General features: G+C 28.8%; 1 protein-coding gene across 16 annotated transcripts in view; it reads left to right on the forward strand.

The window, feature by feature from the left end:
- The window catches only part of LOC136978245 (voltage-dependent calcium channel type A subunit alpha-1-like), a 637,477-nt gene that overhangs the window by 219,623 nt on the left and 405,117 nt on the right, over positions 1-12,737 (forward strand). For all 16 annotated transcript variants that reach the window (XM_067273927.1, XM_067273930.1, XM_067273917.1 and 13 more), the window contains 3 exons: positions 1,432-1,559; positions 6,792-6,904; positions 9,191-9,300. In XM_067273927.1, the coding sequence (XP_067130028.1) occupies positions 1,432-1,559; positions 6,792-6,904; positions 9,191-9,300 (351 nt within the window). The remainder of the gene's footprint in view (positions 1-1,431; positions 1,560-6,791; positions 6,905-9,190; positions 9,301-12,737) is intronic.

Below are 12,737 nucleotides of genomic sequence, written 5' to 3' on the forward strand. Positions count from 1 at the left end.
ATTAATTCTATGCTTCTTATCATCTATATATTTTTTTTTCATATAAAAATTTGAAATATTAAGTAGTTTTCCAAAGCCAAATTTGAATTAAATTTGAGGAACAATTCAGATGCGGAAACCTTTGCAGCTTCAACTCAATTTCTTTTCAAGTGCTTACAAGATATGCTCTATTGGTTTCAGATGATGATATGAGCAGTTTCTCCACATACAAGGATCTCTTGAGCTCAAAGCACCAATCATTCCCAATCATTAATATCTAGTCAAAAATCTTAGCACACAAATGATTTGAATTGACCTGGTCCATTTTTTTGATCTGGAAAACATTTTTTTTCAATTTTCACACAACCTGCAATGATTGCTGACAAGCTTAATTTGGAAATTGCAAATTTCTGGACTATCTTATTTTTCTTTCAACCGTTGTCAACATCTTTCAGAGTTTCTAATTTCTTTGCAATAGAAAGATGCTTATGCTGATTCCTGGTACTGCTGCTGGCGATTGTGTTTGGCCGTATTGTTGGAATCAGTGATTGGAGTTATTGTTAAATATTGTATGACATCAATATGTGCAATGCATTGTGCCATAGTGATGTTTGTAAATATTTTTTTACGTTACGTAATAAAAGGTTAGTGGCATTGTTGACCTCTCTGGAACTGTTGGTGACGGTGACTGCTTTTTACTGTCCCCTTTTCAGTTCTGATCTTCTGCAAGTCAAGTCAGTGTTATCTTTCGTGCAATCTTTGTTCCTTTGTCACCTAACCAGTTACGTGAGTCTAACCAGTTTTCCTAGTCTCTGAAAAGCAACATCCAGTCTAACACATATAAGGTAATTTAACTGGCATATGCTATAGTTAAATTACCTCATATTGTACAAAGCATATACCATGTACATGCAATACATGGAATATGTATTGCAGTATACTAATCTTAATGAATGAATGTAGGGGAAAAACTGTTACAGCTGCGGTGATCTGAATGTATGATGAATTTCAGAAGGAAAGATTCATGTGAAGTTTCACTGCCTATCACAGAAAGCCAAAATGCAGAGAATATGACATCAGGGTTAACTCTAGACACATTGTTTTTAGAGTAAATGACAGTTAAAAATAGTTAAAAAAAAAAAAAAAAAACTGTTACATGATGTCTTCTGTGTAATACACAGTGCCACCTAATGACTTTTGGGAAATGATGTCATTAATTTCTTGCAATGTGAGAAACTCTTGAGAGAAGAATGAGTTTGTTACTTAGGATGTTATATTATTTTGGATGGAAATTACATGTTATGTAGGGAATTGGTCAGGACCAGAGTTTTTGTTCATTAATTAGGATATTTGTAATTAGGATGCTTACTGTATCTAAATATGATTTACTATGATTATTCATTACTAAATATTAATCAGTTACATACTATAACTACACTGTTTTTATTTTAGGTTTTTTATCCGCCACATTATTAAATTGCAAAGTTTTTATTGGAGTGTTATTGTACTTGTCTTTCTAAACACAGTGTGTGTTGCTGTTGAACATTATAATCAGCCTGAATGGCTGACAGAATTTTTATGTGAGTAAAGTTATTTTTATCTGATTCATTTTACTTTTAAATATTTACAGAATTCTATACTTTATATTTATTAATTTAACTTACAGGCTGTTTTAGATAGAATTATGAATTAAACTTTAACCAAATACTTTTTCTAGAACAAAAATACAATAAGGGAAAATAGGAACCTGTTCTCTTTTATTTTTTAATTTTTTTATATAAAACATTTTTGTTAATAAAATAATTGAGATTAAATACATATTTAGTTATTTGAAGTTTTTATGTCTTATGATCCATTTATTCACAAAAGAAAACAAAAATAAAACAATATGAAATGTTGACTAATGCTCAAAATTTTAGGAAGATGATTTTAGATTTATTAAATTATATAAAATAACATTTTATTGAAAAATATTAACATTTAAAAATTAACAAAAAGATATTACTGTAAATTAATTGAATTTTCAGTTTAGTTGTGTTTAAACTGTTTAACTGTAGACAGGAAAATAAGCTAATATTTATTTGCATAATTTTAAGTTATTATTTTACAAATTTGCTGTTTTATTGTTTATTTTAAAGTTTTTTCAATACAAATTTTTATCTTTAATGCTAAGTTTAATAAATTAACTATTTCACATAAATCAAATTTTTTTCAAATAATTTATGCTTAAAAATAGATTTTCTAACATCACTTTTATCATTGCAGTTCAAATATTTTTTAATAAAGATTTTAAGCTTTGTTTTTAAAGGATTCTAAACTTCCAGTTTCATCTAATGTATTACAGGGGTCCTGATTTAATGAGTATTTATCGTCTGAGTCCTTGTAGTTATGTGGTCAAAAAATTGTGTAACACCACTTAAAAATTTCCCACACTTACAAGGTTTCCCCAGAGGATGGTAACTTCCTCTTGCATCACATGTTCTATGAGCACATTGATTTATATCATCGTACACAAGATGCATTATTGCACATGCCTTCATTGTTTTGGTTTTGGTTGGTTTTACTGTTTCATTTTCTGATTTGCTTAGTAAAATTATATCAATGAAGCATAGCAAAATTGATGATGGAGTTCCTAAAAGGAAATGTGCTTTGTACGGTCTAGAACATAATATAATAGCAGAGTATATTATATATTATAATATATAATACAGGCATCCCTTGATTAACACAGTTAATTAATCCCATGATCCTACTGCATATATAAAAATTATGTTAATCAAAATACAGTGTCTATCTTAAGTAAAGACAGCTGGTAAAGCCAAGTAAATTGAAACTTCTTCTCCATATATAAAGAGATTGCCACAATTAGTTTTGTGTGTTAATCAAATCCTGCATTAAGCAAAACTGCATTAAGCAAGGGATACCTGTATAAGCATACAATTGAAGAAATCGAAGGACTTGCATATGGACTTGGATAAAATTCCCAATGAAAATGGGTTTACAAATACGTTGTACTAACCTTGTATAGCTTTGCAGTTACTACTTAAAAACATAACACAAACATTTTCGGCCCACTTCTAGAGTTTTCCTCAGGTGTTTTATAAGTTTTTCTGGTGCGACTCCGATTTTAATCGAAAATGGGTTTACATGACACATTTGCAAAGTGTGACAAAATTGTCAATTATTTTCTTAAAAGTGATCCAGTTTATAAATGAGCAAAAAAATTTGAGTGTGGGATTATAAGACTTATTATCTTGTAATAAAACAATATTCAGGTCTTGGAGTCACTCACTTTTCTCACTTGTACTCACTTTCTTGAAGTATCCTCATTTTTCTTACCTTTCAGGTCATTTTCTCACTTTTCTCACTTTTTTCGTCATTTTCACATGCTTGATTAAGATGTGGGACCAATCAAAAATAATTTTAAAGCAAACAATCTGCCGAATTATTGGACTAATCTGACTAGAATTTTCTGGAAGAAAATACTCGGCCCTGAGTGGGACTCAAAACCACAACTTTCGCTTAGTGTTGTTAGGTTATAGGAAACAAAAATTCCTTTCACATATGTAAAAGGTCTTCCATGCACTTAAAAAAATACCTCTCATTACAAATTCAGAAGCCAATATTGAGTAAAGTTATGTACTCATGCCATATTGTCATTATTAGCCAAAATCTGGTTCTTCAGAGTTGCATTTCTATCTAAGGGGATTAAAAATAAGTATTTTAAACATCCCTATGTTTTTGGCTGTTTTCTAAGAAAATCCCTTTGTAGGAGAAAATACACTATGCCGAGGGATTAATCTCTCAAGCTGACAACACTGCTGTCGCTTCTAAATTTAAAATATATTATAATTATTAAAATTAACATGATATAGTGGCATAACCTCCTACCTCTAGACAAATTATTTCATTTCTGACCATTTAATTATTCTTGTTATAGCCCAATAATTTGGCAGATCATTTGATTTTAATTAAAAATTGGGTTATGGAGTTGTAATTTACAAGAATATTTCTTATTTTATTTGTCTTTAAATAATTTCATAAACATGAGTTAAATAGAATAAATTTATTTTAATGATTTCATAGCATATTTTTAACGTTTAATCACATCTATATATTCCTAAATATATGTTTAAATTGACTACAAGTATAATTACTTCACATAGTAAGTATTATTTTCATTAAATGTGTGCAGCATATGTAATGCTTGTTAGTGCTAAAAGTGTTCAAAAGGAAGAGGAACCAAAAAAGAAGGAAGCTGAAAACATCCTGAATAATCAGAATGAAAGAACATTTTTCATTACTGATTATTTACAGATGCCAAAGACTTTTTAAGTATTCATGGTTTATTGGAAATACAGTAGCTTCTTGCTATATTGCACTTGTCAGGAGACAAAGAAAAAGCACGATATAACAGAGTACTAAAAATTCTGGGCTTATACTAAATGGATTATACATGCTATGCAATCTCTATCCTCTATTCTTTCATTAGCAAGTGTATTTGATATAAAATAACCAAGAATAAAGTTCAGTGTTGAAAAACTAACTTATCTCATATTAATTTATGTTTACATAAACATCGATACCACCAACACCCATTTAGCATTGTTTCTTTAACAGTGACATTTAAAGATAAATACTGTCTATATAAAAACAAAATATCAGTTACTATTTTATTATACAGTACTATATTTCACGATAAATTGCTTATTAAAAATTCGTGTAATTTATGTGTGGTGATTTCCTATAACTGCGAACGAATCAAAAACAGGGTGAGGCAAAGGCAACAAGAACATTTATTAACTCACATACATCTGACTTGGATCTTACACGAAAAAGACGCCTCCTATCGTGAACAATTGACAAACGGAAGTGTACATTGACCAGACGATAAACAAACACTTAGCTTGTATATACGTAACTCGATCCTGAATGGTTCTTTGACGATCGGACACACAAAATAAACAGATAGCGACTGACTAAAGCGCAGTTTACAATGACTAATATGATTAACCTTAACATTATGTTTTTCAATAAAAATTATAAATGCTGTAATTGAAAATTTTAAAAAATAAATATAGAACATATAAAAGAACCATCAAAACTTATAAAATTACAAAGAATAAACATTCTCTAAAAAGCAAAAAGTTACTAGTGTATAGTGTTACCACCCGTCCGGTTTTCACTCAGACAGTCCGGGAATTGACTCACTGTCTGGGTGGACTATTAATTTTGTCCAGGAATTTCGTAGAAATTGTGAAATTACGATGAAACAAAGTTCTTGCAAATATTGTTATAAATTTACACAATTTGAACAACGAAAGACCTTGCACTCACTGAAACTCATCCTCCATTCTGCCATGTTACTCTATTTATGCTGACGTGTGACGCGCAACCTGCCTCTCCACGTTTTAATTTTTTAAAATTTTTTTTATTGCTTGTATGTTACTCCTACGCAAGTCCCTAGTCCCTAACTGTAACTGATTTAGAACCAGCATGCATGTTATTCTTTGCATTGTAAAATGACATTGCACATGTGTCAGGAACTTCTGTTCGAACAATCCTGACCTACCGTCCAGGTCAGCGATTTTGTAAAGGTGGCAACATTACTAATGTATAAAAGTTTTCCATTCAGAATTAAAGAAATCTTTTCCTTACACATTATGCAGTGAATTCAAAATTTCACACCTTTAAGTGAATTGACCCAATACCGTCAATTCACATAAAGGTGTGAAATTTCAAATTCACAGAAACTTGTAAATGAGGAGATGGTACTTAAAACTAATAAATAAACAATATTTAATATCAAAAGGAAACAAATGACAATAAATGACAATATATGCCCATCTGTTTTGCATATTTAGATCTTGATGAACTTATTGTTTCACCTTCAGTGGTAGTTCAAGGACAAGGGTAGAAATAATATACTGTACAACATACTCAGAACACCTTGTAAATTTGCAGCCATATTTATAATATACTGTATAATATACTGTATTTCGTTGCATATAGAAATTCAGTGGCAATTGGTAATCTAAAATTTATTGACGCAAGTGCTTTTAAAATTTGGAGGACCAAAAAGTGCGATATATCTGAAACCATGATATAATGAGTGGCTACTGTATTACAGTATATACAGAAATTTTTAAAATATATTTAACCATAACAGAATAAAAAGAAAAAACAATAACTTTTACTGCTATTTTGCTAAGTTTCCCTTCCATGTTTTCACTTTGTTTTGTCACTATTGCACTCACTTTATACTCACTGTTTCTGTATTTCAACTCACTTTTCTCACTTTTTTGGAGGGAAAATGGCATTCCGAGGCCTGATATTAGATGAAAAAATAAACCGGAGGAAACAGCATATTTTAGATCCATTTTTTTGTATATCAAAGCTCAGCAGTCAGTGAAAATGATGAAACACAATCATGCCTTTCTAAAATTTAGTTATAAATAATATTTATAAATAATTTCTGATATTCAATTATATTAATAATAAATATTTTTACATATGTGTAAATAGGGATAAAAAAGATTTCTTTCACATTTTTCATTTGGTTTTGCTTTATTGAAGTCCCAATTAAATATTTTTCATATGATATTCTATGAATTTATATCCTTGCTTTACATAGATTCACTTAAAGTGGTAAGTATTTGGTCATGGTTATCCACATTAAAAATGAGGACTCCCTGTATTATGATTGTAATTAGTTAAATAATTATTTTGTTCACATTTTTTCAAGTTATATTTATTTTTAAAATTTTGGAAGTATTTGTTCTTTTCAATAGCAGTTTTCTATATGATTTCAGACTATGCAGAATTTGTATTTTTGGGACTTTTCATCTTTGAAATGTTTATGAAAGTATATGCCCTGGGGCCACGCCTCTATTTTGAATCGTCTTTCAACAGATTTGATTGTGTTGTGAGTATGAAAGTTATTTTTGTTTTATAAATTATAAGAAATTAATAACATCAAGATAAAATATGTTTTTCATTGATTTACTGAAAAATTATATAGCAGCATAAAAATATTTTTAAGGTCATAAATTGTTTTTTGTTTTATCTTTGGAATTTGAGGCAAAATCTTTTATAGATTCTGATTTTTTTTTTGAAAATGTCATTCCTTTATTTTATTAACATCCTTTATTTAAGGATGTTAATAAAATTATCACATTATCATTTACATAATTCTAAACTTTCATTAGTATTACATACTGTTTTATTAAGTAAAAAAGTTAAACTAGTTTTAAAGCATACACTTGTTTAATATTCTTTAGATCAGTGTTTCTCAAAGTGGGCGATAATGCCCCCTTGTGGGCGGTGAGTAAATTTAGGGGGGTGCTGGAGGCAGGGTACTGAACGGTGATCAAAGGTAAAAGTTCCCTTTCCTCTGTCAAATGGATAAGAGGAAACATTGCATTTAATGGTTTCCAGATGTCGAGAACAATGTACGGTAAGGGCACAAAGTGTGAGATTCATAGAAAAGTTTTTCTAAGAATATTTCCAATCCTTTCACACACGAGGGGCGTTGGGTATAACTTTATGGAACAAAGGGGGCGGTGGATCGAAAAAGTTTGAGAATCACTGCTTTAGATTGTTAGTTTAAACAACTGTTCAGAGTTTTTAAGACATTTTATATTTCATTTTATTAGTTGAATGAATTATTCATTCAGTTATATAAGATGCATTCATTTTTATTGACATTTACAAACTGTGTTTGCAAAATAAAAAATAACTTCAATATTTGCATTCTTCAGGCAGACAAACAAAACTTGGAATCTTAATTTTGAGGTTTTTTTAATATTTATTTAGTATTGCAAATATTTTAGTAAATCTTCATCTTGATTTTATTGTTATGTGTATTAAAAGTAAATATCAAAATAATTTCAATTTACTTTAACATTTTATTTTATTATTAAGAAAAGACAAAAGTCAGCATTAATAAAATTGAATTGTTAAGAAGAGAAAAAATAACAATATATCATTTTTTAAATCCATAATTAAAATATTTGTTTTTGACATACCAACTTTTTAGAGTACTTTCAAAGTTAAGAATTTTTTTATAAATAACTATCAAAGAGACTATTTAAAGAAAACAATTTTATAATAATTACCAGATATGAAATGGATCTACATTTCAAATAACACTTGCCTTGGAGTACTCCACGGTTTATAGTTAACTCTGGGTAAGTTTGATTGCCATGAACAACGTTAATTTTGTAGAAGGAAAAAAGATACATTATAGAATCAGAGAACTGATGCTGAAAAACAGATTTTTAAGATGTCCACAGATTAGATCTCACCATACAAAATAGAACAGCATTTTTCTAGAACTGTTTTTGTTTTTTTTTTTAAATTTAAATGTCAGTTCATTGTCAGAATGGCTTATCTAATTAAATAAAATAAGTGATATATTTTTAGAAATGGAAAACAAAAAGTAAAAATAAAATACAATAAAGTCAACTAAAAATAAATAAAAGTAAGCAAAATAAAATAAAAAAGAGTAAATATAGTATAACAACTTCATATGAAAAACATCTATGCATGAATTTAATGACTTTTTGATATTGTTTAAGGCTGCATCTATCTGAAATTAGATCAATTATTATACATAGCAAGTGAGTCCATAGTTTAAGAAGTTTTTAACCAATCAATCCATTATTTGGAATAATTCTCTTATTGATCATCAAATTTATGAATTATACCACAGGTTTGCTTATAATGCTTATAACTTTTATTTATTTCATATATTTTTATTTTTTATTTCTTACTCTTAATGCATTGTTTATTTTGACAATCAAATTTATGTTTAATTTTAAAAAATTTTTCTTAAACATGGTTTTAGAAAAATGCTATTCTATTCTGTAAAATGAGGGAATTTGATGATTGGAGCAAATATCCTGTGAAATGTTTTATTCATAAATAAAAGCAATCTGTGGACTCCTTAAGAATTTGTTTTTTAGCATCAGCATTGTTCAGTTTATATTATGGAATCAAACATTATTAAGGAACTGTATTTTATAGGCTTATTAAAAAATTATAAAAATCAATTACATACAGACTGTACTTTATAAACAGACTGTTTGTTTAAGACTATGCTGGTAATAAATTATTTTATTTTATCTTATAATAAAATAATTTTGTATAATTATGATAAATGATCTTATTCCATTAGTATCTTATTTAATCTTATTTTAAAATTATATAGGTTATTTTAGGAAGTATATTTGAAGTTGTTTGGTCTAGTCTTAGAGACGGTTCTTTTGGACTCTCTGTACTTCGAGCCTTACGTCTTTTAAGGATATTTAAAGTTACAAAGTAAGTATCATAAAAATATTATATTAATAATCTTTATTTGTTCTAAGGCGAACCTTGTTACAGGGGGTTAATTTTATAACTACCTGTAAGTTTACATGTAGTATTTTACTGTTATTCTTTTGTACAGTTCTTTAAGTACAACAGTAGAATTAAATAAATTTTATGACATTATTTATGAAAATACATAATATATTTTGATTAATAAGGTACTTAATTAACAATATTTTTCAATTAGTTACATAACATTTTAGCTTGTTAGTAATTTGAATAAAAAAGTTGTTTATTTTATACGTTTGGTTTATTGCTAGGTTACCTAGCCTAGCTCTTTAGTTTAAGTTTTGGTTCATATGAGTTGTTTCAGTAATTTCATATTATTGACGATATTTTTCTAATGCTTCACAGTCCTTTAACAGATGGAGCAAGGAAAAGTCACTGGATTTACACCAATAGCAATGTTCTTTAGTGAAATCTATATGTTGTTGACAAATAATGAGTATTTGTTGAGTCTGATTTGAAGTAATAATTGTTTAATATTCATATTTGTTTTAGCAGTTATAATGTTTGAGTTTGTGTATATTTAGAGTATTTAGATACCAAGAAGGTAAATTGAATTCAGTATTTGAATTTTAGTCCTTTATTATGGACTGTGACAAGGCTGAATCTATCATCAGTGTATAACCATATTTCCAGTTGGCCTCTGAATTATCAAATATTGCACTTGAAACTCCAAATGTTTGAAATAATTTATTAAACTTATATTGCCATGTGCTTTTATTAGAACTTGAGTCATTGATTTGAGTTAGCATAATTTGATGTAAAAATTTTACATTGTCGTCATTGGTATTTATTAATCTGTAATAAAATCTGATTAGCCTCTTCAGAAAAAAGGAAACAATTGATATCTGTTCGTTTTGGCTCGTATTGCATAACCTGGGACTGATCTTTCAATTTTAAACAGTTTACGTAAATAAGTAATGTGAAATTTTTCCAAATCATAAAGTAAATCAAATGCCCATAACAGGCTAGCATAGAAAATTGAAGGAATTATTAACACATTAAATATTTTCATCTGTAATTTTAGATTTGTAATTTTTAATGCTAAACATAAATAGATAACATTGTCAATAAGTAAATTAATTTTTGTAGTAAGAACTTTCAAGTGTAGTTGAAAATTACCATTCAATTAAAGGTTATACCTAAATATTTTATGTTTGTCTTGTCTAGTTTGTTGTTGTGTTTGTTTGTTTTTTGCACTGTCTGTCTAGCTGTTAAGTACTATTAAGATTCGTGCTCATGTTCAGTTTCATTAGTATTAAGTTGATATAAGTCTTCCTACTGACAGCACTTGGCACTAACTTTTACACTTAGCTATTCATTGACTGAATCATTGGTGTTTGCTACACTCAAGTTTTCTTTTAGACCAGGCATGTCAAAGATATGGCCCACGGGCCAGCCATGGTCCGCAACATGAATTCAGTAATGCTATTTGTTTATATTTTAATATCTTGATACTATAGAAAATGGGATATTTTGTACTTAAACAAATAATACTTAATAAACAAAATTGTTGAACTCAATATTTATTATTATTATTATTTTTTATTTATTTATTTTTATTTATTCCTATTACAGTAGACCCCCCCTATAACACAGTAGATACGTTCCATGTTATATGAATTTTATGTTGTACGAGTCACGTAAATATATGAACCAATCACAGCCCGGCATGTGTGCAGTTTAGGGGCTACGGCTGTTTGAAAGGTTTTCTTCCATAAAATTAACTGATTCTAGCCTAATTTGACTAAACATTTCCAAAACACGTATAATTTTTTGAGAATAATCCATATAAACTATGCTATAAACAAAAAATTGTAGTATTACTTACCGAATGTGCACCGTTCGACGACACCATTGCTTAAGCTTGTTTTCGTTGCAGAGTGACTCATCGAACAGCGGACACGTGTTTCCTGATAAGTTGTTTTTCCGTGAAAAATTTGCTGAACTTTGGAGACATCATTAATAAAAATATAATTTTTATGGTTGTTAAATAATAAATGGTTTTTAGTAGGTCTGCTACTCATTTAAACTCAACGGTTTGTGCAATGTTCGCTATTGGTCTAGATTCGACCAATCCTGTCGTAACATGAGTCGGCAATGACGTTTTACTGTGTTATACAAGTCTCTTTTAGTGTGTTATACGAACATGATCACAATTTTTTCGCCGTGTTATATGAATCCGTATTACATGAACCCATGTTATAGGGGGTCTACTATACTTAGAGTTATTTATTTTATTTGATTTATTTTTGTTTAATTTTTTGTTTACATTATGTTTTCTCTGTTTCATCTTTTGAATTTCAAACTAAAGTCTGTCTTTGCAGGTTCATTTATTACATAATTCTAACTCTTTTGTATATAAAATTAGTGCTTTCGAAATATTAGTAAATTACAGTTTATCCTTGTACTTTGAGTTTTGCAATCCTTATTTTTGGATCAGTTATCAGACCTGCTTCAGGCCTGTAAATTGGCCAAAAATGTTTGTTCTTTGATTAAAGTTATTTCTGGAAAAGTACAAATGGTGTTTTTTTAATTTATTGTCAAATCTCAGGTTATTGAAAAAGAGTTTTTTTGAGTTGGCTACTTTTTAGAAAATTTTTGGCTATAAAAGCTGAAAACATCTGGCCCACTGTCATACTCTAGACAAAAAATTGGCACTTAAGTAGTTTGAGTTTGACAGCCCTGTTTTAGATTCTTCAGGGGACTATAGCCTTGCAGCTTAAAAACTGCATGCCAACATCAACATAGAGGGTACAGTAGCCACATGTATGCCATTTAGAGGGAACCTACCTTTCTCTACTATCTATCTCTTCTCCTTCCTTCTTCCCTTCCCCTTTCCCTTACCCTCTTTTCTGCCGGCTAAACACCTCGTGTATGGCCGAAGTCTTTCTTGTATGTATGTATGTATTTCATAGGCCTGTCTGGAGTTCAAAGGTCTCCAAACAGCAGGTACACTGAAAATTTTGAATACAGTAAGCCTTTGTGAGTAATAAATGAATACATTTATTAGGATTATTCACCAATATAAAAGAAACTAACAAGAAATGAGAAAAATGAATATGACATAAGACAAACAAATATATAAGTTATCAGACATTTTTGTGCTTAAGGTGAGAAATTGAAAATTAGTTAAGACAATAAGTAAATAGAAAACAAGTAAAACAGAGTAAAACAAAATTTTTTAAATTAATAAAATTGTAATCACTGATAGAAACTTTAATATTAAGATATTTTTATCAGTACAAATTTACATTGCAAATGTTTAAAGAATTGTGTGTTATTCACAATGATTTAAATATTTGCAATGTACACTATGTTAAAGATTAGAAATACATAGTGTGAATGAAATAAAGATATGAGACTGGATTCTATGAACCATT

This window comes from Centruroides vittatus, unplaced genomic scaffold (genome assembly GCF_030686945.1).
Source record: "Centruroides vittatus isolate TY-2023 unplaced genomic scaffold, ASM3068694v2 contig_5, whole genome shotgun sequence".
Taxonomy (NCBI): domain Eukaryota; kingdom Metazoa; phylum Arthropoda; class Arachnida; order Scorpiones; family Buthidae; genus Centruroides; species Centruroides vittatus.